Genomic DNA, 25,692 nt, shown 5'->3' on the forward strand with positions numbered 1-25,692 from the left:
GAACCTGTAACGCCGATGGTTCTTTGGCGCCGAGCGGTTCTGCAGAGGCAGGCGTGGACTTCTTCGGGGCCACGGGGTCATCGAGTCGAGAAGAGGTAGTAGTTATCGACGACATCGATGATTGGGCCTTCGGTGCTGCTCTCGAAGCGATGTGCGACGCAGCGGCCATTTTGACCTTTGTGGCCGGAGCCGATTGTTTCGGTGCCGGGGGCCGAGGCGGCTTGTCGGTACCGATGGCCTTTTTCCGTGTGTCGGCGCCGACGTCGGCTGCTGCGAGTTCGGCACCGAAGTCCCGTTTGGTGCGGTCGGTGCCGACGGGTTTGGCTGGCGTCGAAGGTGTAGTGGGCTTCGATCCGACCAGTGGTAGTTTCACTTTCGGTTTCTGGGGAACCGATACGACTTTTGGTTTCGAGGAAGGGAAACCAGTCATTTTGGGCACTAATGGCTGTCGCTGAATGTCCGAGGCCGGGCCAGATGGCGGGGCCGAAGAACTGCGGGATAGGTCTTGGGTAAGGCCCGAAGGCGATCCCTCGACCGGAGCCATTGACTGACGCACTGGGATATCCTCCGTCTGTACGGGTAGGCCTTGCTCGTCACCGGAGCTACTTTCTTCGGCCGCTAAGGCCTCATCGTAGTCTCCTACCTCGGTGTCGGCTTCTTCCCTGTGAAAGAGTTGTTCTTCGACGTCTTCCGATCCGGAATCGTGTTCGGAAGCGGGGCTGGAGGGTAGGTTCTCCACGCCTTCCACATCTTTGTCCTCGGCGCTGAAGATGTTGGTCGGGGCCGGTGCCGCTTGCTGCGCTTCAAGTCTCGCTGCTCGTCGATTCCGGAGAGTCTTTTTGGATCGGAATCGGGCACAGGCCAAACATGTGGATTCGTCGTGATCCAGTGAAAGGCATTTGTTGCACACCGGGTGGACGTCGACATGGGGATATTTCGCATTGCAAACAGGACACCGCTTGAAAGGTGTCTTCGATTCCATCGTCGATGTAGGGTCGATGGTCGGATACGATGCGAAAAAGTTGTTGTTGTAGTCAGTAAACTAACAAGTAACTGTCGATACCGATCGGGAACAGTACCGACGCGAACTAAAGGCCTTTTGGCCTTGAAAAAAGTTTTTCCTAACTTGAGTCAAGATAAGCACATCCGAACCCAATGGCGGAAAAAAACAATCTGAGGATGGAGAGGATGCCCATGCGCACTATGGTCCAGGGGAGGAGTCACCTATCTCAGGATACTTCGAAGACTCTTCCAGGACAACAACGTGCAAACATCTGGACCCAACACTAGGCGGCGATCTATGCACAGATATGAATTCAGCAGCCCACATGCCTCGAACTCACATTTCCAGGGGTGCTAGTGCCCGTGGGCGGCACCGTTTCAAGATGAGAAACCAAAAGATGCCAGAAAGAAAAATGACAACAAAATTCTCTTACTAAGCCCCCAAAACCCAGCAGAAGGTCAGAAAATCATTCTCCTGACCAAAAGAATGAGAAAACATTTAGTCACAAGCATCTCAGCACACTATCTCCCCGACGACTACCCTTTTACACTCTCAAATGTTTTAGAATCCCTTAATGCCATTCCTCCTCTTGTTACATAGCAACTCCCCTTTTGTACAACGTTGCTCTTTAGCCCAGTTCTGCTCCTTAAATCACACGAACACATGTGACTGAGTATCCACATTTCGACAGAAAACCTTTCTTTAATTTTTTTTTGCTCTGCATAGTAACCCCTCTGTGGAAACCCCTTGCATAAACCATTTGATTGCCCACAAGTATTTACAGAAATAGGGTGCTTATTTTTTAACCCAATTTTACACTGATATCGCCTACTAAGCGTTCTCACTCTTTTACAGGAAAAGTACGTGTGTAACGTAATGACTGTATAAGATCTGTTGATTACGTATTTTAGAATTTGCTGTCAAGTTACAAAGAACTTCAGTCCTCAAGGGCGGGCTTGTTCAAGGGAAATAAAATTAAAATAAATCATCCTGTACATTATAAAAAGAGCCAAGTGTAAGTGCTAGGCCCTTCCAAAGCTATGCTGAGAAAGACATCTTGTGGTAACTACAGTCTACTCAATGTTTGATAACCTATAGTTGTCTGGACTAAAAATCACATTTCTCAGTGAGATCGGATTGGTCTGGCGTTGCATTGGGAAATATTACTGAAGACAGCTATCCTGCTTGCACGAGGCAAGAAAGAGCCGCAGACTAACTTTAATGCTAGCCCTCTCTTGGACATATTGTGAAACCGAGGCAGGAGTATATGTAAGGTGCATCAAAACAAGAGACGCTGAAGCCTCACACATGAAATTCTCATATGTAAATCACAAAAACAGGACTGAGCTCACAACAATGGACAGATAGCTTGTCATAGAGAACTGTGAAAAGAGGAAACTAAAGGAGTTAAGTCACAAACCCTTGTCTTCATTAGGCCTGGGCAGAATGTCAATTACGCTGGAGTAATCGAATAATTTGGGAAAAGCCATCTTACTCTTTTACGCGGAATAACCAATAATTACGCAAGTTCACCTGCTTGCGTATTTATGAGTAATGAGAGTGCATTTTGCGCTAAATAAATAGCACTAAATGACGGCAGTACATAGGGGAAAACTGTACAGAGTGCACATTTAGTGCTATTTCTTAGTTAAAAATGCATTCTCGCACCCATTTTGGTCACAAGGAGGAATTCTGGCGCTAAGAAATAGCTCTAAATGCAGACCTGCTCTTCTCACGTAATTATGCGGTATCTTACAGAATTGTCAGGAAATTCACGTGGTTACGTTAAACTGAATCAAGCGAGTTATGCTCTCAGTTAGTCTTAATTCATTCCCAGTCCAGTGGCCACTCTGCCGCAGAGCCCTAATAACAAACTCCAACCCATTACTCTGCCAGGACGAAGATCGGCTCTTCACAGTGCCACCTCTTCTCACTCAAGGTCAGTGTAAAAGGTCACTCACCAATCTCATAAGCGACCTGGTCCAGCTTCTCTTGGGATCTGCTGATGAGAACGATGCTCATTCCACGCCGAGCTAACTGTGGATAGAAAGAGAGTGTGCTCAGGGCAGTGAGGGAAGCAGGGTAGGACAGCACAAGACAAACTGGTATCCACTCAAGTTAGTACACAACAGCACAAGTATAACAGGTGCGCGCTCAGGAGAGAACAAGGAAGCACAGTTTAAGACAGTCCGGAGCACCACAAGTGAAAGGGCAGTGAGTGGGCTCAGTGGCAGTGGTAATAGGGGGGCCAACACTGCCATTGTCCCCTCTGGCTAGTTATTTGTTTCAGAAGCTGACAATTCACCCCTAGTGACGGGATTGGAGGGCTGCTGATGCTTACAATGGCAGATGCATGCATTTAAGAAAGACATGCAGTGTTTGTAAAAGTATGTCAAGACCCTTTTGTTTTACAAATGGAAATGTTTGCATTCGTAAATATAAATGTATTGCACTTTATTCTGTTTGAACGTTCTCTCTGCCGGTCAATGTTATTTTGGTGTCCCATCACCTCAGCGCTGGCATGTGGTGGGCAAAGACAAGGACATGATCCGGGCAGGGGAGGGGGCACCAAGGTGAGGGAGAAAAGTGCAGCCAGTGCAGTGTTCCTGGTTCTGGATTTAGTAGATACACTGCTCTAAGACGAAGGGAAGCAAAATCCAGTAGTCCGGCAACTAGCATTAATTCAAGAACACTATGTAAAGTGACAGTGCGGAGGCTGGCGTGGGCTTGGCAACTATCTGGTGATCTGAGGGTTTTGGGCTCGGGTCAGAGCCAGGCTGGGGTTTCTCTCCTGTTTGCATGAGAACTGATAGGAATTTTGGAATGTGGGGCGCTCAGGGCAAGGCCTTTGAGGTCTTTTGGGGTAGAAGGAATCCAGCCTGTTCCATTTCAAGACCAGGTAAAAATGTATGAAAGAGGTGAAAAGACATAAAAGCATGTATTTTCATCACTTCCTGTACAAACAAAAACTACTAATAGAAGTCAATAGCAATTCAAATGCATTTTAACGATGTATGTAAACGAAAGAAAGAAAAAAAAGTAAGAATATCAACGTCAAAAACGAATAAAGGGGATTTAATAATAATAATCCACATTTGTAAAGCGCGACCCCGTAAGGGTCTCTAGGCGCTGGGGGCCGTCGGGAAGATTAAGCAAGCTATTGCCCAGAGTCATTTGGTGCTGGGCTAATCTGCCGCCAGCACTGGGGATCGAACCATGATCCCAAGATTCCGGAGCCAGTCGCCCTGGCCGCGGCGCCACACCTCTTCCACCTGAAGACATTCTTATTCAAATATCAGGTCCTGGCCCATTCATAATCTCAAAACATAAATAGCCAATATTTTTTGATAAAAGAGTCAACCCTTCTGCTGGTAGGTCTGTCAGCAACCAGATCGGCTAATGTCACTGTCTCCCTTGGGGATAGGACAGTGCATCCGTGCCAGCAGAGAGGAGGGTGCCAGGAGGGCCCACCGTGTCAAGCACTGGCTGCTCAGACGTGTCTGCAGCAAACATGTCACCAACTCACTTCTCAACAGGGAATCGAAGCCTTCCGGGACCAGGACACTTACAACCATTGCTTACAGTCATTTGCTTAACGTCATTTTACGTTAGTGTCCAACTAGAGGCTTTCTATAGCGCCACGTCACTTCGCGGCCACTTCTCAGCGGTTTACTACATTCAGAACTTGGATAGTGAAATCTGTTTACATTGAAAGGAAGCAGCACATCCGCGGCACTATGTACATATATAGCAATATGAGGGACGGGGATTAAGAGCAGTCGGAGGAGAAAGAGAGCAAATTGAGGTGGACGCGGACGAAAATAAATGAGTAAAAAAGGAGCAGGAGGGTGGGAACGGTGAGGAGGACAGAAGAAGTGACCATCGCCAGCAGGGGGCGGGGAGGAAGGAGGACAACGCTGAGGAAAGAAGCATCTGAGGGATGGTAAGAGGGGTATGGGGGAGGAACAGTGAAGAGATGTGATCTCATACTTTCTATGGTGATCTGTTTCACATACTTTGTATCATTGTGAATGAGGTAAAATGAGCACAACAACTGACGGACTTTATTCAGCACCTCACTGTGACATGTGCAAGAGTGAGCGGCAGGTGGAGTGCATAGCACCCTCTCTCACTCCATGCGTCTTTTTGTAGTTACTGTTACTAGCTCCGCCCGTCACGCTCATATTCCACATCACCATCCCAATACCGGTCACCCTCCCTATTCCGGTCATGCTGCCAGACCCTCGCACTCCCCCGGACCCGGCTTCACTTCCCATCCCTGTCGCATTCCCAATCCTCGTACCACTCCTAGTATGCGACACCTTGGGACTAGCCAATCCCTGCTTCACTTCTCATCCCCGACGTGTTCACAATCCACATATCACTCCTAGTATGGGACACGCTGGGACTAGCCAATCCCGGCTCACTTCCCATCCCGGTCGCATTCCCAAACCTCCTATCAATCCTGATGTGAGACACCCTGGGACTAGCCAATCCCGGCTTCACTTCCCATCCAGGTCGCATTCCCAATCCTCGTACCACTCCTAGTATGCGACACCTTGGGACTAGCCAATCCCTGCTTCACTTCTCATCCCCGACGTGTTCACAATCCACATATCACTCCTAGTATGGGACACGCTGGGACTAGCCAATCCCGGCTCACTTCCCATCACGGTCGCATTCCCAATCCTCGTACCACTCCTAGTATGCGACACCCTGGGACTAGCCAATCCCTGCTTCACTTCCCATCCCTGACGTGTTCGCAATCCACATATCACTTCTAATATGCGACACGCTGGGACTAGCCAATCCCTGCTTCACTTCCCATCCCAGACGTGTTCACAATCCTCATATCACTTTTAGTAAGCGAAACCCTGGGACTATTCAATCCTGGCTTCACTTTCCATTCCTGTCGCATTCCCAAACCTCATATCAATCCTAGTATGCGACACCCTGGTGCTAGCCAATCCCTGCTTCACTTCCCATCCCGGTCGCAATACAAATACTCATATTATTCCTAGTATGCAACACCCTAGGACTAGCCAATCCCTGCTTCACTTCCCATCCCGGTCGCATTCCCAAACCTCATATCACTCCTAGTATGTGACACCCTGGGACTAGCCTATCCCTGCTTCACTTCCCATCTCTGCTGCATTCCCAAACCTCATATCAATCCTGATGTGAGACACCCTGGGACTAGCCAATCCCTGCCTCACTTCTAATCCCTTTCGCATTCCCAATCCTCATATCAATCCTAATGTGAGGAGCCCTGGGACTAGCCAATCCCTGCTTCACTTGCTATCCCTGTCACATTCCCAAACCTCATACCACTCCTAGTATGCGACACCCTGGTGCTAGCCAATCCCGGCTTCACTTCCCATCCCTGTCGCTTTCCCAATCCTCATATCAATCCCAATGTGAGGTACCCTGGGACTAGCCAATCCCTGCTTCACTTCCCATCCCGGTTGCATTCCCAAACCTCATACCACTCCTAGTATGCGGCACCCTGGTGCTAGCCAATCCCGGCTTGACTTCCCACCGTCACATTCCCAATACTCATACCACTCCTAATATGCGACACCCTGTGACTAGGCAATCCTTTATTTATTTATTTATGGGTTTGTATAGCGCTAGAATCGACTCCAAAGGAGTATCTCTGCGCTTTGGGCCAGGTTATTCGACTGTTCATTTCAGAATAAGGGAGAGCTGAACTAGATCTAATTTTTGAACAACAGAGTTTTGAGCTGTTTCCTAAATTTCAGATGATCGGGACAAAGTCGTAGCGTTAGCGGGAGATTATTCCACAAAATTGGTCCCATCACTGCTAGGGCTCTACCACCATGTCTAGCCTTCTTGGCACGTGGTACTGCCAACAGATGACTATTGCTAGATCTAAGGTCCTGGTCGGGGTGTAAGGAATGAATTTCTTTTCCAGATAGAGGGGGCCTTGCCCATTTATGCATTTGTGAATCAGACAGCATGTTTTAAATATTGTCCGTTGACGGATTGAAAGCCAATGCAATTTTTCTAGAAGTGGCTTTGATGCTGTTCTTGGCGGGGCATTAAGGACCAGTCGGGCCACAGTGTTTTGAATTACCTGTAGTTTGGCCAACACTCCCTCATTAGAAGAGAGGAGCATGCCATTACAGTAATCGAGCCGACTCAGAACAAGAGCCTGCACTAAGGTTCTTCTGAAGGAATCCGGCAACAAAGGGAAAACCTTGCGTAGCAGGCTGATAGTGTGAAAACATACGCCTGCAATGTAGTGAGAGTGCTGTTTTAACACTAGATCCTGATCGAGGCGGACCCCTAAATTTTTGACGACCTGTTTAGGTTCTGGAGCAGTGCCAAGATCAAAAGGCCACCAGTCAGGGGACCACAGTATTCTGGCTTCCCCGAACAACATAATCTCGGTTTTACTGACATTGCATTGCAGGTAATTAGTGGACATCCATTGTCCTACAGCCTTCATGCCTGCAGAGAAGGAGTTCTTTATTTCCGTAGTAAGGGTTTTGAAAGGAAAGACGAGCTGCGTGTCATCGGCATATGACACGGGGATGAAACCAAATTTGCGCATCACTCTTGCCAGGGGTGCCACATAGATGTTAAAAAGCGTAGGGCTCAAACAAGAGCCCTGTGGCACCCCTTTCGTAATTTCTACCTCCCTAGAACGGTACGTGCCCATGGTGACAGTCTGGGTACGATCAGTAAGAAAACTCCTCAGCCAGGCAGGGGCTTTGTTCTTAACTCCTACGTTCGACAACCGGTTGATAAGAATGTTATGTGACACGGTGTCGAACGCTGCTGACAAGTCAAGTAGCACTAAGATTACCGAATAGCCTTTGTCTTGAAACATGTGAAGGTCGTCAACCACAGACACAAGAGTAGACTCAGTGCTATGTTTCGGCCTAAACCCCGATTGAGAGTAATCCAGGCCACCCACAGATTCAATGTAGCCGGATAAAAGTCTATTGACATATTTTTCTGTCAACTTCCCCAGAAAAGGTAGCAGTGAGATAGGCCTTAAATTGGCTAGTTCAGTCCAAGGGATGGTGGTGTTTTTCCTAATGGGCCTTACCAGCGCGCGCTTCCATTCTCTGGGGACGGAACCCGAATAAAGAGACATATTAACACATTTCCCAATTATAGGACCTAGTTGTTCAGATAGCATAGGCATAAGTCTGGCAGGTATAATGTCATCTGGGCTACCGCTTTTAATCTGTGTAATTCATACTAGTAGATCCTTAAGGGTGATGGGAGGAAAGATGTCTAAAGAGTGTACATTGTGCACATGTTCCGTGTCTTGAAAAACAAGGGTAGAATCAGAAGTATTCGCCTTGTTACAACCGACTATTTTCTCATAAATTGTGTCTATCTTATTTGAAAAAAAAGAAGATATTTGGTCACAAAGCTGTTGAGATGCCAACTCAGAGCTTTCACAGGCAGCCGGTTTAACAAAGGACTGTAATACCTGATAAAGTACCCTTGGGGAGTCCTCTGCAGCAGCAATTTGGGTAGCTATATGGGTTTTCCTTGCCCCACGAATGGCTTTATGATAGTTAGACAAGGAATCCCAATATTGCTTCCTATCATTCTCCCGGTGGGAGGTTCTCCATTTTTTCTCCAATTTCCTAGCGGCCTGTTTTAGTGCCCTGAGATCTTCAGAGAACCAAACTTCTTGTCTGTTAACAGGCCGAGGTTTAAATTGTTTCAAAGGAGCTATAGTGTCTATCGTCAGCCTAGTTGCTAATTCGTATCTCCTTAAGGCATTGTCAATGTTCTCTGAGGCAATATAAGGAGGTTCAATAAAATTGTCTTTAAAGGTTAGTTCATTGACTTTATGCCAAGGACGTCGTATGCAGGGAAGGGAGATAGGCCCATGGCCAATATGTTTATACTGAGAAGTATAAAATTCAATAATAAAATGATCAGTCCAGCTGATTTGAAGAGGGGGTAGACAGGACACTGTAGGAAAGTTAGCTAATATCAGATCTAAAGTATGTCCTGCCTGATGCGTTGGCCCTGAATTAAATTGTGTTAGCCCAAGTAGGGAAAGGTCATGTAGTACAGACTGTGCTTCTTTGCAATTTTTTTGTTCACTGTGTATATTAAAATCTCCTACTAAAAGAAAATCTCTATCATTGCTAATAAATGGAGCAAGGGTCTCCAGTAGTATGTTAGAGAAGTTCGTACATGGACCCGGGGGGCGATATACTAGAGCACCCATCTGTATATCCTTTGATGAAGAAAAGGTTTTGAAAATTAATAATTCAATATCCGGTGTGGTTAGCTCAGTTACCATAGTACAATTAAGTTCTTGTTTGTAAACAATAGCAATCCCCCCTCCTGTTTTCGAGGGACGGTCTAATCTGATTATTTTAAAGCCGGCGGGAATTGCTAGTGCAATAGCTGGAGTAGAGTGCGGTTTAAGCCACGTTTCCGTAAGGAAACATAAATCCGGATTGCTAGAGGAAATTAGGTCCCACACCTCAGAAGTATGTTTAGGTAGCGACCTTATATTGCACAGTATATTTTTCCTTCCTGTGTGGATTTTACTAGTATTCTGAGTAATATTAGCAGCGGGTGTATGAGCAGTTGTACCCTCATGAGTATAGGCTTCATGGAGACCTGTAGTAAACTGGGCACGACAGTAATGGCAGGAAAATGGACCCTCTAATTCCACATTACCTCCCAGGCCGCATGTCCGCGTTACATTCCCGGCAAGTAGTCGTAGCGCCGGACCGGAGTAAGTTATCCTTGCTGTAGGGGACGGTAGTGGGTTGTTCATGCTAGGTCCCATTGCCCCTTGCCCCGTCCTGTCGCGGACGGGCGCAGACGGGCTGGTCTTAGGCTAGTCTTTGGCACCGTCGAAGGCGCCCCTCTGCGCGCAACCGCTGCACGCTAGGGCCGACGACTGGCTAAATAGTCCTTCGTCAGTGCTGCTGCTAGAGCGCTAACCGCTCGACTGCCTCTGTGTTGGTGGGCGTGTCTGAATCCTTGCTTCACTTCCCATCCCTGTCGCATTATCAATCCTCCTATTAATCCTAGAATGTGACACCCTGGGACTAGTCAATCCCTGCTTTACTTCCCATCCCTGTCAGATTACCAATCCTCATAATTATCCTAGTATGCGACACCCTGGCACTAGCTAATGCCTGCTGCACTTCCCAGCCCTGTCGCATTCCCAAACCTCATGTCACTCCTAATATGCGACAACCTGGGACTAGCCAATCCCTGCTTCACTTCCCATCCCTGTTGCATTCTCAATCCTCATTTCAATCCTACCATCTATCACGTTTAAAACCCTGTGACTAGCCAATCCCTGCTTCACTTGAAATCCCTGCCACTCACACTAACCACCCGCCAACCCCATCCCAGTCGCTTCCCAATCTGTTGCGGATGAATGGAAGATAACCGGGTGCTGCGGCGCATAAACCATGCTGTGTGCGGCTTAGGGTTCTGAAAGTCAGGATTGGGGTCCTTCATCAGACCTGCTTGGATCCACAGTACTGAAATGGCAGGGGTGCACTGGCAAAGCTTTGAGAGCGCAAGTGGGAAAGCACCCCAGGGTGCTTCGCCACATGATGGAGTTGCATTACAAGGGCTGCGTCTGATGAGGGGACAGGATAAGTCACTGCCAGCTGTGTGGGACTCAGGAAGGATTTTGTGAAGGTGTCTTCATTGGAACATGTTTTAGTGCTGCTAATCGAAGCTGAGGCACATTGGCAACAATATGTGCGAGTGACCAAACTGGAAAAAGTGGGTTCAAGATGCACTTGAAAACAGTTGAGAAAAACTTATTGTTGCTTCGGAATAAGGCCTACTTTATCACTATAGAATATACGGATGTTGATAACGTAACAAACGCTTTCACTTGTTCTGAATAGCAACCATACCAGTTTAAAGCACAAGTATAATCAGCGTTGGTAGAGTCAATTAATCTGGCGTTGCTTGAAACATGTTTGGATTTGCCAATGCTTGTTTACTGTTTTTTTTGTTTATAAAATGGTGTGGGAGCCTTGGGGCCCTGGGCCCAGATTAGAATCAGGATGCTCAAATTTTGTTGAATTTTATACAATAGGCAATTTATTAACTGGGTTGGATCGATGGTTTATAAATGCACGGTCAAACGGTAAGCTGCAAGTTCCGTAATCAGGAGAGACTAACCCTCCCACTGGATAAATCCAGATTTCACTGGAATGCTGTAGTTTCCCGGGCATGTCCTCATCATCCTGGCAGAACAGGAGTGTTTATACCACTGCATTTGTGCAACAGAATATCACACTCACTAGCCACTGAATAACTGAAGATTTGGATTCAGCTGCAATCAAACTGAACAGGCGTTTTTAGGTCTCGCCTGACCCAGCGCATGCCCTGGGTCAGGCGAGACATTTTGAGAGGGCTGCAAAAAGTGCTACCAGGCCAGCCTAGAGCTACAGTGCATGTGCGCGCGTCTCGCTTGACCCAGATTACTTTCACTTTCGCTTTGATGTTTGATCGCGATCACTTTCGCGGCCGCACGGCCGCTTGTTGCAACTTATCTTCATTTCAATCTCCTCTGCCGCAGCCTGTTGTTTACTTGTTTTCCCTGGTTCTTTTCTGTAACAGTTTTTGCTCTTTATTCTTACAGTTCCTTACTTTCTAGGAATTATGAGAAGTGTTCTTTTTCTTACACACACACATTTATATCTTGTATTTGGCATTCCAATCCGGGTGCGTATGTTTTTTCCGCAAAAATCATTGGATCTTCATGGACAAAGTAATTTTGTCATCCTGACAGCTCCTCAAAATAAACTTTTGTTGACTTGGTTTTGTCAGGCTTCCTTCATTCATTTAAAGGATTGTTGTCAATTAAGTATATTCAACTATATAACAAAAGCACGTGGCCATGGAAATTTCAGGCAATGTATTATGCAAATACTGTATACCATAATAATGTATCATGGCCTGCAGAGAATAAACCATCACTTTCACAACATGTGCACATAACAAGGCTGGCTCTCTAGCACATTCTGATTCTGCATGTGCTGATTCGACAGAAAGGAGACATGGGGACAGGCCCTAGTTTGGGAAATGCTGTACAAAGATCTCGAGTAACAAGCATTGGCATAGCCAATAGGTCTCGCTTTTGGGACCTTATAAGTGTTTAGCCATGCAACAGTTGATGTGGTTGCACCAAGGATATTGTGCTGCATAACTAAATACTTATAAGGTCCCAAAAGCGAGACCTATTGGCTATGCCAATGCTTGTTTAATTTGCCTCTAATTTTGGTCCCATACACTATGGCTCTCACATAGTGTAGTCAACTAAGGGCCTACATGTTAAATTTCGTGAAGTTTGGTGCATTGAGAAAAAAAATAAAAATAAGGGGCAAGTCAACAACAACAAAAAAGTGTCTTCCTATTTTAGCTTCCAACACCCAAACCCACTGAGCGCATTTGACACCACAATTGCGTTTGTTGGTTTGGTGTAAATCAATTAATTCGTTTTTGAGTCATAAGTGTTTGGAAATTTTGCTGAGTGGGTTTGAAAGGCGAACACTTTTGCAGATTTTGCCAGTTGAAAAGCCATCTGTGGACCTGCACATAACTTTGGGACAGTCGGACGAATATGCATGATATATGGCAAACACTTAGTATGTTGAGATTACCCCTGGTGTCGTCAAACTCTTGCAGATCCATCAAGGGGGCGCCCAAGTAAAAACAACAAAAAACGGAGGGCCAAAAAATGTGCTCATTTGCTAGTAAATTTGCTACTGTGTGGTGAATCCGCGCAAAATTTGGCAGAGTCCTGCAAGCAGGAGTTTTCTTTTTCTAGATTACATTTCGTGCCCGTCTATACGTTGGGGAAGGGCTCTAAAAGGGAGTAACAACGTTAATTTGCTTACAACTTTGGCATTGTGTGATGAATCAGCAGCAAATGAGGCAAGTACTGATGAAGTAACGACTAGTACAAGCATTTCAGGATCTTGGAAGACTGAACTTGAGGGATGCGGGGAGGAAAGAGGCAACATTAAAAAAATAAAATAAAAGGGGGCGGGAGAGTATAATTTGAATTTACTCATGAAATTGGCACTATTTCATGGATCTGCATGAAATATGGCAGATACTTTGCATATTTAGCATTCTCTTGGCATTTGCAGTTTGATGCAGATCTATCAAGGCTGCCTCCTCTCCAGAGGTAGCAAAGAAACTATTTTTTGGCTTCCATTTTCTAACACGATTGCACTGTGCGAGGCTAAAGCACTACACTTGAATTAAAAAAAGAAAATAAGGAAATGACTCTTCTTGCATGATCAGACTCAAAGTTTCAGACTGATGCTGGTGGCTTTTCGACTCAGTGAACTGATGCCTGTTAACCAGACCTCAGGACCAAGGCTGGCACTTAAAACATGTATGACTGACTGGCTCGCCCACAACTGGCATACATTAACTTACTTATAAGTCCCTAGAATGTGCTAACAGGTGCACCCAGGGCCTGTAAGTTAAAGCGTCTCTCATGGACTGAGGCACTTATTGTGCAGGCCCGAGTGTAATACAGCAAGACTCCCAGCCTGAGCAGTTTTCGAACTAATGACAAAGTCAAGACCTTCCTTTTTATTTTGAATAAGTCACCCCAAGGCAGGCTTATCAAGTCCTAAGGCAGGTTGCTGTATATTAAAAAGTGGGAAACGTGTTTTTATGTGTCTTAACAGTAAAGACTCCAAATTGCAAGCTCTTTGCTGTATAAAGGCCAGTAGCAACACTGGTGCGTATTACAGTTACAAACTGACAACTCAGCTGTGCTAACTTCTGAACGAGACTACTAATGTTGGTACTTCAAGGTATCAAAAGAATTGTTACATTAACCCTGAACTAATGCCCAAGTTGAATTTAATTTAACTTTTAAATAAATGGCAACTTCAGAAACGTGTCACTCTCTTGCACGCACAAGTTTCCCAGTGGGCTCTCTCTGGTAGGAAGGCCAAACCGGGTGTGAGCCTAAAAGGTGAGCTTCAAGGTGGAAGTTGGTTTCGAGCACAAAGTGAACAAGAGGGGGGTGGTATCCGGTTTGTTGCTATGCATCTTCTCCATAGTTCCCAAATCCCTGCTGCTCAGCCAGTGCGAGTGTGATGTCATGGAATGTTGATGAGTGACTGGTTGGTGTGAAGGTCAGTTGGAGAGAGTAGACTGAGCAGCAAAGATGGCGCTCCGGGTGTGGCATTTACCATTTTTCTTATAACCTGTAACTAAGACTTATCTTAATCAGTGAACCTATATCTTATTTACCTACACGCTACCTGACAGCCTACTTACAAGAATGTATCTTCATTACAACACTAGCGAAGAGGGTGGGATGCGTGTTACAGCTGCAACAAGTACTTTTTAAGAACTTGACTTTGTTGACATTGGACTCGTGCTACGCAAGGATTGCAAACATCTGTCTAGACATTCTACTCTGCTTTGGAAAATCTGTAAAGTGTCTCCAAGTATCCAGGACTTAAGAGGGTTTTCTGGTGAGAAGTAGCTTTAACGTGGGTCTTTGAGGGTTTTTGGAGGATATTGTCCTATGCCATGCTCAATTATCACAGAGTGTATGTTTATTTTTTATTGCTATAGTTAATTTGCTGCCAGTGTATGGTTATTAATGCAATGCTGAATTTGCTGACTAAGTGTATTTTCAATGCTAGTCTGGATTTTCTGCATGCGTATACATGTACCCTAATGTTGGATTGTAGGATCGCGCACCCTAAGAAATGCGTTACTTACCTGAAACTGCAGTTAGCCACTGTTGGTATCTTTCATAGATTCAAATGCCTGAATTATTCCCTGTCGTCGGGATAGGAGTCCCCGGTACATAAGTAAAGTAATGTCCCATTAGACATATAGAGTAACAGGCCTAAGGCCTCACATTAGTAACATATCCAGGTCCTTTTGTAATAAGGACCAAACTCTAGGGAACAACCAATCAGCTGTCACCACCCTCTGGAACCATCCTGGAAGGAGCTCTAGTCCCTCAGATTTTCGTAAGCACAGTGCTATATAGAGGTACAACAGAGTACTAGGTGGGCACTTCCAAGGAAGGCGGGTGAGTTGCATGTGAATCTATGAAAGATACCAATACTGGATAACTGCAGTTAGAGGTAAGTAACGCATTCCTTATCCAGTATTACTGCATCTTTCATAGATTCACAGCCAGAATCAGAATAGAAAGCAATGATGAGCACATTTCCTTTTGTACAGAAAGCACAAATGCACCAGTTAATAAATATATCAACATTAAAATGCAAAGCAATAAGTTGCAAGTATGGCAAAAGGTATAGAAGTAACAGAGAAATATGCGTGGAAAAAGAGAGGCTGGTGGGAAGGAAGGCTCACCTCTATCGAAATAGATGATGCAACACCGCCTGTCCCACTGCAGCATCCTTCATTAGCTCCGTATCCAAACAATAATGCTTGGTAAATGTATGCGGCGTCTTCCATGTTGCCGCTCTGCAAATGTCTGTGATAGGTACACCCGCAAACAGTGCCATAGAAGTAGAAACTGCCCTAGTGGAATGGGCACGAATTCTTGATTGTAAAGGTTGACCAGCTTGTTGGTGACAGAAGACAATAGGACCAGAGATCCATCTAGAAATACTTTGTATTGTAAGGGAAAACCTTTCCTAGGTAAACTGTAAGCCACGAAAAGTTGGTTGGACTTGCAGAATGCTTTTGTTCTGTCAAGGTAGAATTTAAGGCAGCGTGTCGGACTTTGGGTATAAATTTTGGATTAGTCTGAAGAATTACCCTATCGTTCTTGAATTGATGAAAGGGATCTTGTATTGTGAAAGCGTGAAGGTCACTAACTCGTCTTGCGGATGCAAGGGCTAGAAGAAGTGCAGTCTTCCAGGAAAGGAACTGGAGCTCAGCTCTGTGTATCGGCTCAAAAGGATGTCTCATAAGCTGAGCAAGGACTGTGTTGAGCTGCCATGTTGGAGGTGGAGACTTTACAGGAGGGAAAGTCCGAAACAGACCTTTGAGAAATTGTTTTATTAATCTATTTGACCAAAGAGAAGATCCTGTAGAAGATCTCCTGAAACTGGATATTGCTGCCAGGTGAACTTTGATAGAAGCGTGAGCGAGGCCCGAAGTCGCTAGATGGAGAAGGTATGGCAATAACTCTTCCAGAGAGGATGTGAGGGGATGCACCTTAGCAGATCTACACCAGATACAGAACCTTTTCCATTTGAAGGAATAAGTCCTGTTTGTACTATCCGCTCGAGCGCGAGATAGAACTGCTCTGCAGTCTGGAGGAATGTTTAAGCCCTGAAATTCGTGGAACTCAGGAGCCAAGCTGATAATTTGAGAGATGCTGGATCCGGGTGTTGGACTTGTTCCTGGTCAATTGTGAGGAAAGATGGAAACGGTGTCAAAGGAATTGGAGGTTGCAGGGAGAGGAGATGGAGTTCCGTGAACCAATGTTGGCGAGGCCATGCCGGGGCTATTAGAATCAGCGTGCAGGGCTCTGCCTTCATCTTCCTGAGGAGCCTGAGAATCAGGGGAATCGGAGGAAAGGCGTAGGCGAATACGCCGAACCATGCTATTGAAAATGCATTCCCCAGAGATCCCTGCTGGGGATACCAGCTTGTGAAGTGTTGGCATTTGGCGTTCTGTTGTGTGGCAAACAGATCCAACAGTGTTTTGCCCCATTGTTACTCACCTGGGGTTACTTGGATTGCGGTCCTTCGACTCTCTAACTCCCGCGATTGAGTTTCGAAATTATCTGACGAACCATTAATAGTGTGCCGACCGCGGAGCCCGAGCAACATGGCCGATGCCCAGTGGAGCTACCAGATAGCTAGAGGAGATTGGCTCTGGTTTACCCCATTGGCCGTCAACTACCCAGCCGGACATTGGGCACAGTTTTCCTCATCTCTCCGTTGTGTCTCCTTCCTCCCCTGCCCTCCTGATGAATCTCCGAAGAACAGCCGACGGCGGGGATGATTTCAGCGCGGCCGATGCCCGGTGGAATTACTGCATGACCCGATTCTGCGTTCCTTTCCCCTTTCTACTTTTCCCCCTCTACCTTCTTTGCCCCATAGGTCGTGTGTCTTTGTTATGCTATGCTCTAGTTACTCATGTTACAGTGTCACACTGTTTATTATGTTGTCCTGGTTATGCTATGCTTTTTGTTACTAAGCTCCTGTAACTGATGTCATTTTGTAACTTGTAACTCGCTGATCCTCATGTAAAGCACTCTGATACCTCCAGGTCGAACCAGCGCTATATAAAACTCTGCAAAATAAAATAATAAAACGGAGAGAAGATGCTGTTGAGAGTATCTTGGTTTAACTCCCACTCGTGGCAGGTCGTCTGCAGCCTGCTTAGCGAGTCTGCCAATGTATTGTCTATTCCTAGAACATACTCCGCTCGCAGGGACATTTTTTGCTGAAGTGACCAGTTCCACATTTTTTGAGATTCTTGAGAGAGTGAGAGTGAACGAGTTCCTCCCTGTTTGTTCAGGTAATGCATCATTGTAGTATTGTCTGTTCCGACGAGCACTAGTGAACCTGTTATCCTGGGAAGGAAAGCCATGAGGGCTAGATAGACTGCTCTCAGCTCTAGGAGGTTTATGTGCAGTTTCTGCTCGGAAGATGACCACATCCCGCTAATCTGAAGCTCCTCAAGGAAGGCTCCCCAACCTTCTAGAGACGCATCCGTGGTCATCACTTGGAGAGGCTAGAGTTAGAAAGGGTAGGCCTCGAGACAGATTTTGTGGATGAGTCCATTAGTCTAGAGAGGCGACCATCTGAGGAGTCACCTGTATGATGTCGAAGGATCCGTTGATTTGAATCCACTGAGAGGAGAGAGCCTCTTGAAGAGGACGCATGCGGAGGCGACAGTAGGAAACTAGAAGAATGCAGGAAGACATCATTCCAAGGAGGGATTTGAATAGGCGCACTGAAAGACTTTCTTCTCCGTATGCGCTCTGCCAAATGCAGGAGTTTTTGTTGTCGCTCCTGTGACGGGTAAGCTTTTTTCAGGACCGTGTCCATGACAGCTCCCAGAAATGTTATCCGCTGAGAAGGCTGTAGGACTGATTTGTCTGGGTTTAAGGTAAGACCCAATCTTTTGAAAAGCCATAGACAGGCTCTGGAAGACTTTCTCGTGCTGTCGAAAGAGGGTGCCTTGACGAGCCAGTCGTCGAGATAAGGAAAGACTTGGTGATGTTGTTGCCTGAGGCATGCAGCCACTGGGGAAAGACATTTTGTGAAGATGTGTGGGGCTGATTTGAGCCCGAAAGGCAGGACCCGGAATTGGTAGTGTCTGCCGGCCACAGCGAACCTCAGAAACTTTGTGTCTTCTGTTGATAGGAATACGAAAATAGGCATCTTGGAGACCCAAGGATACCATGTAGTCGTTCGCATTGAGAAGCTGCAGGACTTCCTGAATGGTGACCATGCGAAATGATCGTTTCTTCAAGAATTTGTTTAGATTTCTTAAATCTCGGATTGGCCTCCATTTCTTTTCCTTTTTGCGCACCAAGAAGAATCAGGAGTAAAAACCTTGTCCTATTTGACGAACAGGAACCCGTTCTATAGCTCCCTTCTGGATCATTGATGATATTTCCAGGAGTAAGAGATGTAAATGTTTGTGAGCCATAGGTTGAGGAGGTGTCGGTGGTGGAGTTTGCACAAATTCTAGAGAATGTCCAAACTGCACCAGCTGGAGAACCCAACGTCTGTTGTGATTTGATTCCAATTCTGAAGATAGTGGGATATTTTTCCTCCTACTTTGGAAGGTGGAGAAGAAACGGCGATTGGCGGCAGAGAGAAGTCATTGGCGTCGCGCGGAATCCTTCTGTCGTCCGGCCCGTCCGCGAAAGGTAGACTTGTTGTATGAAGTCTGTGCCTGTTGCCTCTGTTGAAATTGTGGCCTGTATTGTTGGTTAGAGGAGGAGTAGGAAGACCTATACTGTTGGTAGCCTCCTCTGTTAGAATATTGCCCTTTACCCCTTGAGCCTCGAAAAGGGGTGCTTTTATATTGAAGGGTACCCAAAGCTCTGGCTGTATCTGTATGTTTTTTGATCCCTTGGAGGGCTTCATCAATGTGAGTACCAAAAAGGAGTTATCCATCATAGGGCATGTCAAGGATTTTGGTCTGAATTTCAGGCCGGAATGTTGTTGCCTTAAGCCATATTTGGCGCCTTAGGAATGCCGCCCCAGCCAGTTGGCAGAAACCAGTGGATGCGGTGTCCATCGCACAGTCGATAATTTTAGAAGCCGACCTTTCGCCCTCCAGCAGCACCTTTCTTGCTTCCTCTTTAGACTCTTGCGGCAGAGTCTCTAGGTATGGTGCAATGTCTGACCACATCTGCCTGTTGTAGCGTCCCAATAACGCCAATGAGTTAGACGCTTGCACCGTTAACGCCGACATGGAGGAAAAACGCTTTCCAATATTGTCCAAGCGTCTGCCCTCTTTATCCGGAGGCGCTGAAAGTGGGGCAGAAGGGCTTTTTGATCTGCGTTGAGCGGCCTGAGTAATCACTGAATCAGGCTCGGGATGGCCTATCAGTCAGGCTGGAGCGTTGTCTGGAGCCCTATATTTTTATCCACTCTTGGCAAGACTGGAGGAACTGTAGAAGGATGTTGCGTTATCTTGATGCCTTGATCCCAGATATAATCTATGATAGGCATACCTAACATTTTTTGAAAGGTTCCTTGAAATCGTAAGGAAACAGTCCTGTTGGTAAGAAGGCATTTGAAGTTGAAAACGTTGTGCTGCTCTTCCCAGGAGATTATGGAAACCTCCGATATCTTCGGGAGGCGAGTCCGCCTGAGGAGGCAATGGCGATGCTGGAAGAGGGATAACATAGTCGTCCCATTCGTCATGATGTGACTGAGTATCCTGAATTTCCCCTTCTTCTTGTGGTTCATCATACTCATCGTTCGTAGAGGGAGGAGGCGGCACAGGCACTTCAATGGTAGGAGGCGGTGGAGGTGGAACTTGCGCTCTCTGAGGTGGAGAGAGAACTGGAGCAGGAGACGGAGCAGAGGTAGGGAACCTCTTCCTGTAGTCTGAGATCATAAATTGCAGGTCAGAGACCAGGGCTGAAGGAAGACAAACCATCTGTGGCTGTTGATGATGGCTATCATGATAGTACGCCTGCTCATCCATATCTTGATCATCACAATCTGAGGAGTCCTGATATTTAACATTGAGCTCAGAGGGACTTCTTGCAGCCCTAAACATACTGTCCTCATCCGAATCATCATCTTCGTCCAAAAGATGAGAGGGAAATAATGGTTGAACCCTACTGGGTGATGTCAGAGAGGGCGTCAGCCTCTGTTTCGGGAATTTTTGCTGAAAATATGTAATTTTCATCTTAGATTTAGGTGTCGTCAACGAGGCCGTCGTCGGTATAGTCGTCGTCGATGAAGAATCATCGATGGTCACAATGGGCACTGCCGTCGATGAGGGACCTCTCATCGACGGGATGGTCGACGATGGTACACTCTTCATCGACGTGCGTATCCTCGACGACGAGGCCCTCGTCGCTGTGCTAGTCGTCGAGCGAGCTGTCGACCCTGTCGTCGACGAAGATTTCTTGATTTTGATAGTCGACGACAAAGGGGCATGTGGCGTCGACGAAGATGTCGTTGACGAAAGGGATGCTGACCAAACCGAAATTGTAGAAATGGTTGTCGTCGACGAGGTCACTCCAATAGCTGTATGAGGAAATCTGGTCATCGTCGAGGTAACCGTAGACGAGATGGTAGTCGACAGGGCTGAGGAAGGATTTTTAAAAGTATGTTTCACCCTCGGCGGAGGAGTCCGAGAGTCTGAAGTTGGTTTCTGCGACCCTTGAAGGGGAAGAGACTCCCTGGCAGGTAAATCTTTAAGTTTTGAAGCCTCTGAAGACTTTTTCTGTGTCTTCTTTTGAGGTTGCTGCGTAGAAGGACCTGGAGAGACATCTCTGGACCTTTTTTGAGGAGTCTTACAAGAGGATTTCGATGAGCTCTCACTCTCCTCAGAGGACATGGGGTCATCTTTGTCCTTAAGCCCCTGCAGCCAAGTCAAAAGCCTTCCCTCACGTTCTTTTAGTGTTTTTGTAGAAAAGGTACGACATACCTTGCAGTCTCTAGGTGAATGGTCCGGATAAAGACAGTAGAGGCAGTCCTTATGTTGGTCGTTGACATGTAACCTCTTCTTTTTGCAGGTACCACAGGGCCTAAAAAGGCCTTTTGTAGGAGTGCCGGCATGAAGTCAGTAAAGACTTCACTCAGACAGAGAAAAATCCGAAGATAATACCTTAAATCCAAGAAATAAGGAAAACCTGAGCAGAGTTCAGTGGAGACTCCATTAGCACGAAGTGCGGTAGAAAATCTGAGGGACTAGAGCTCTTTCCAGGAAGGTTCCAGAGGGTGGTGACAGCTGATTGGTTGTTCTCTAGAGTTTGGTCCTTATTACAAAAGGACCTGGATATGTTACTAATGTGAGGCCTTAGGCCTGTTACTCTATATGTCTAATGGGACATTACTTTACTTATGTACCGGGAACTCCCATCCCGACGACGGGGAATGATTCAGGCATGTGAATCTATGAAAGATACCAATACTGGATAATAAGGCGTTGTAGGGTCGTGTACCCCAATGTTGAGCTGTAGGGTCATGTACCCTAATGTTGAGCTGTAGGGTCATGTACCTTAATGTTGCGCTGCATGGCGTAGTTCCCTTCCCAAGGGTCAAGGTGGGTTTTAGGGGTTGTGTACGTTGCTCTCCTAAGAACTTAAGGAGAATAGAAGAGGTTGTGAGTTGCGCTGTGGTCTTACTAGTGTCCTCCTTTCGGATTAGTGGGTTAGTGGGTGAGTGTGTTGTACATTAATGTTCTAGTGTGTTGAAGAAGGTGGTGAGTGTGGGTGCTGCACCCTAGTGATGCAAATGTCTTTAGGGGCGTTATTGGTTCCTGTGGGACAGAGCAGGGGAAACAGTTGCCAAACAGGTTTTCCTGTGGGCACGTAGCCCTCAAGTATCCACACTTCCAGGGTGGGCCACCAAGCTCATCACACAGAGTGAGTGGCTCAGCTATCTTGGCAGTGGGCAGACTATTGCATTCTGGGATACCTAAATGCCACACTATGCATTTAGTAGTCATCAAGCGGGAGGGGACCAGGTAACCCATTGGCTAGTTGTAACCGCATCCCCCAAGGGTTTTAAGTGGCACCCAGATCACATCTGCACTGGAGACAGAACCAAAGGAGGACTGCCCTGATGTTTCCTGGACCTAGCAAAGAGAGGCTGCAACAAAGACTAAACTGCACCTGCTGATCCTTGGGTGCCTGTGGTGTCCTGCTTCAGAAAGTGTTGTCCCTGAGCTCCAGAGAGAACAACTGACTCCAAGAGTCAGTTGGCTGACTTCTTATTACAGCTCAGGGGCCACAAAGGCTATAGAAGCCTGCCTTGGTAGCTCCAAACGCTTAATTGCTACTGAAGTGCAGCCTGTGGGACAGTCTCAATGCTGAAACGTTACACTAGAGTCTGCTGTACCCAGGAAAGCCACGGGAGTGTAGTTTAGTCGCCCAAGACTGATACTAGCCTCCGTTAAAGGGAATCGCTGACTTTGCTGTAACCACAAACGAGTGGTAACTGTTTTCTGGCTGCACTTCAACCCGAAGACCGAGGGTTGTCCCAAGGTAAACCCGGTCACGGGATCAGCATCCTGTATCCCTTGCATCAGGACCACTCCATTGATGTCTTTGGCATCCCGCCAATAGAGCCCGAAACTGGACTGGAGGCTGCTCTGAATGCACAGTAACTGTCCTGCCAAGCCTCATTTTCCCTTGTGACTTGCTTTGTGCCCGAGTTGGTCGCTAAAAGCAGGCCAGAGTAACTGACCACAACTTTACAAAAGCTTTCAAACATTTTCCAAGTAACCGTGGTTTGTAATTTGACTGAAAAGCAGCAATTTATTATTTGCTTAATAATTTATACCTCGGATTTTGTTCATATTTGTGTCTAGAAATCCATAAAAATAAGATCTGTCTTTATAAAATGGTGTCCGGTTTCCTTTGTTTCGTGTTTCTTTCTTGTCCAACTGTTTTGGTACTTCTAAATGCTCTGCACTTGTTTATTTAACAAAGCCTGACTACCCAAAGCCACTGCTACTCAGGGTTGAGCTTAAGTCCTCCAGAAGAACCTAAATGGACCGAATACAGGTTTATGAGTTTATTACACAGCAAGGTTGCACAACCACACCATAAAATAAACCCCTCTCCTCACAGTTTTCTATTGATATGTCAACTTTGCCCTTCTAGACAGATTGACAAAATTTATATGGGGGTAATAAACTTTTAATTGCTCGTAATATAAGCACTGCTTGGTGAATATGCAACAAATGTGGCAGGAAGATAGCAAGCAACACCCAGTGCTTGCATTTCAGGTTTTGTGCAGATACAATAGGGACACAAGGTTCAATTTTCTTTTGATTTACAAACAACTTTGGCATACTTTTCTGAATCTGCAAAGAATTTGGAAGAGATTCTGCATGTGTAGCGTACTCTTGGTTTTCTCAAACTCATGCAAGTCCATCAAAAGGGTGGAGGCGGTGGGCAGCAGATTTATAGAGGTGGAGTCAAGGAAGTATTTATCTATTAACACATCTGAATCAGTTTCCTTAATCTGCACATAATTTGATAGACATTTAAAAGGTGTAGCTTTTGTTGGTTTTGCCAAATATTAACCATATTGGTTAAGAGGGATGAGCAAAGACGAACTTACTTACCATCGGTAACACTCTTTCCAGTAGAGACTATCTAACCATAGATTGCTCACCTTTTAGATATTTCCCCAACGTCAGACTAGAATTGAAATAATGTCAGCAGTAACTCGGCGCACCGCGAAGTGCTGTCATGTGGCTCCACACCGACACAGTTCCGCTACGAAAGTGACATGCGGAGCCTATATAAGCAACACACCTGCGAACAGACATCAGTTGCTTTCAAGGCTGTCCACGCACCCAAATGCAGAACCCCACGTGCAAATTGGTTGTGACCAGTGTGCAGGTTCCTACAATTGGGATCTTATTAATGGATCAAGTCCAATCACAGAACGGGGAGAATGGGAGGGTCAGTGAGGAACCTGCAGCTAGACAGTCTCTATTAAAAGAACAATTGCCTTACCTTCAGTAATGCTCCTTCTGGTAGAGACTTGTAGCTGCAGATTCCTCACCTCATTTAGATCAATACCAAAGCAGTACCTATTTGGAGAAGAGTTGGTGAATAGACTCAAACCAGAAAGCCAGAAGGAGTGGGTGAAATGCCCTTCTCAACCAACCTGGCTATCCAGACAATAGTGCTTCGTGAACATGTGGAGGGGCGCGAACATATCTGCTGGCGTATGTCCAGGTTTGGAACCTCATGTGCTAACACACTGGTATCAGCTTTGGCCCTTGTGGAATGAGCATATGGTTCTTCCAAAGCCTGCTTTTTGGCCAGAGTGCACCAGATCTTAATGCAGAGCATGATCCAGCAGGACAGAGTCCTTTCCTGCACTGCGTTGTCTTTTATGCTCCAGTGAACCCATCAAAGAGCTGATCGCCCACTCAGCGTTCTTTGGTATGATCGATGTAAAAGAGTAGTGCTCTTTTGGGATTCCAGCGATAGAGTCCCTCTTCCTCCTTGAAGGGGTGAGGTGGAACATAGGACGCCAGAAGGGTGATGGTTTGACTGACATGGAACAGTATAACAACCTTTGGTAGAAATGATGTTCAGGATCTGGCAATTGTAAGAAAGCCCAAAGAGGTGAAAGATAACCCTTAACTGTGCATAAAGCAGAGCCATGCCGAGAAAGAGAAAAAGCAATCAGAACGTCATAATTTGTCCTGGAGGGGGTTAATCTGGTGTGTGCTGCACCAAACCACAAATTTGTCCAAATGACAGGTGTACACATTTTTCGGCACGGGTTACCTGACTGGCAAGATGACAACCACAGCTGGAGTAAGGTTGAAGGTGTTTAGCTGTCGCTAATCAATCTCCAAGCTTTAAGGTGGAGACTGAAGGATAGGATGCCAAAACCATGCCCTGTTACTGGCACACTAGGTACTCCCGGATGGGCAGCCTTATCGGAGGACATATGCTCAAGCAAAGTAGTACTGTATTCCATACTCTCCGTGTCCAATCCGGAGCAACTAGGATGACTTGGGCCTGTCAGTGCAGATCTTCAGGAGAACTCGGGCAGGAGTGATATCAGGGAAAGGCATACAAGAGTCTAGAGTTCCACTTGAGGCGGAACGCATCTCCGAGCAAGTGCGCCTTGGAAATTCCAATGCTCATAAGGGCGGACATTGTGCATTCTCGTCAGTGGTGAGAAGATCGAGCCTAGGTACTTCCCATTAGCCAAAGTGGCCTTTTGCCCCCTTTGTGTGTAATGGCCACTTGTGATTGGTTAGGTGCCGTCATCCGGGTTAGTCTACCCTGTCATTCAAAGAGTCTGCCAGGTGGTTCGCAACTAGGAAAATCGGTTGGTGGGCCAGTAATTTATAGAGGTGCAGAGCCACATAGCATACGGACCGGGACCTCACCCCTACCCGTTTGTTACAATACCACGTGGCAGTGGTGTTGTCTGTCAACACCTGAATCAGCCTCCCCTTGAAGGATGAAAGGCAGGCATCCAGCACCTCGCGGATGGCCCTCAGCTCCAGAAGGTTGTCGTCGAGTTGGTAATTCCGTC

The 25,692-nt window shown here is 46.4% G+C and overlaps 1 protein-coding gene across 1 annotated transcript in view; it reads right to left on the reverse strand.

The window, feature by feature from the left end:
* The window catches only part of HSD17B12 (hydroxysteroid 17-beta dehydrogenase 12), a 400,959-nt gene that overhangs the window by 264,454 nt on the left and 110,813 nt on the right, over window positions 1–25,692 (reverse strand). The window contains exon 3 of the mRNA XM_085643463.1: window positions 2,965–3,040. Within this exon, the coding sequence (XP_085499589.1) occupies window positions 2,965–3,040 (76 nt within the window). The remainder of the gene's footprint in view (window positions 1–2,964; window positions 3,041–25,692) is intronic.

The sequence above is a fragment of the Triturus cristatus genome, chromosome 3_1, assembly GCF_964204655.1.
Source record: "Triturus cristatus chromosome 3_1, aTriCri1.1, whole genome shotgun sequence".
Taxonomy (NCBI): domain Eukaryota; kingdom Metazoa; phylum Chordata; class Amphibia; order Caudata; family Salamandridae; genus Triturus; species Triturus cristatus.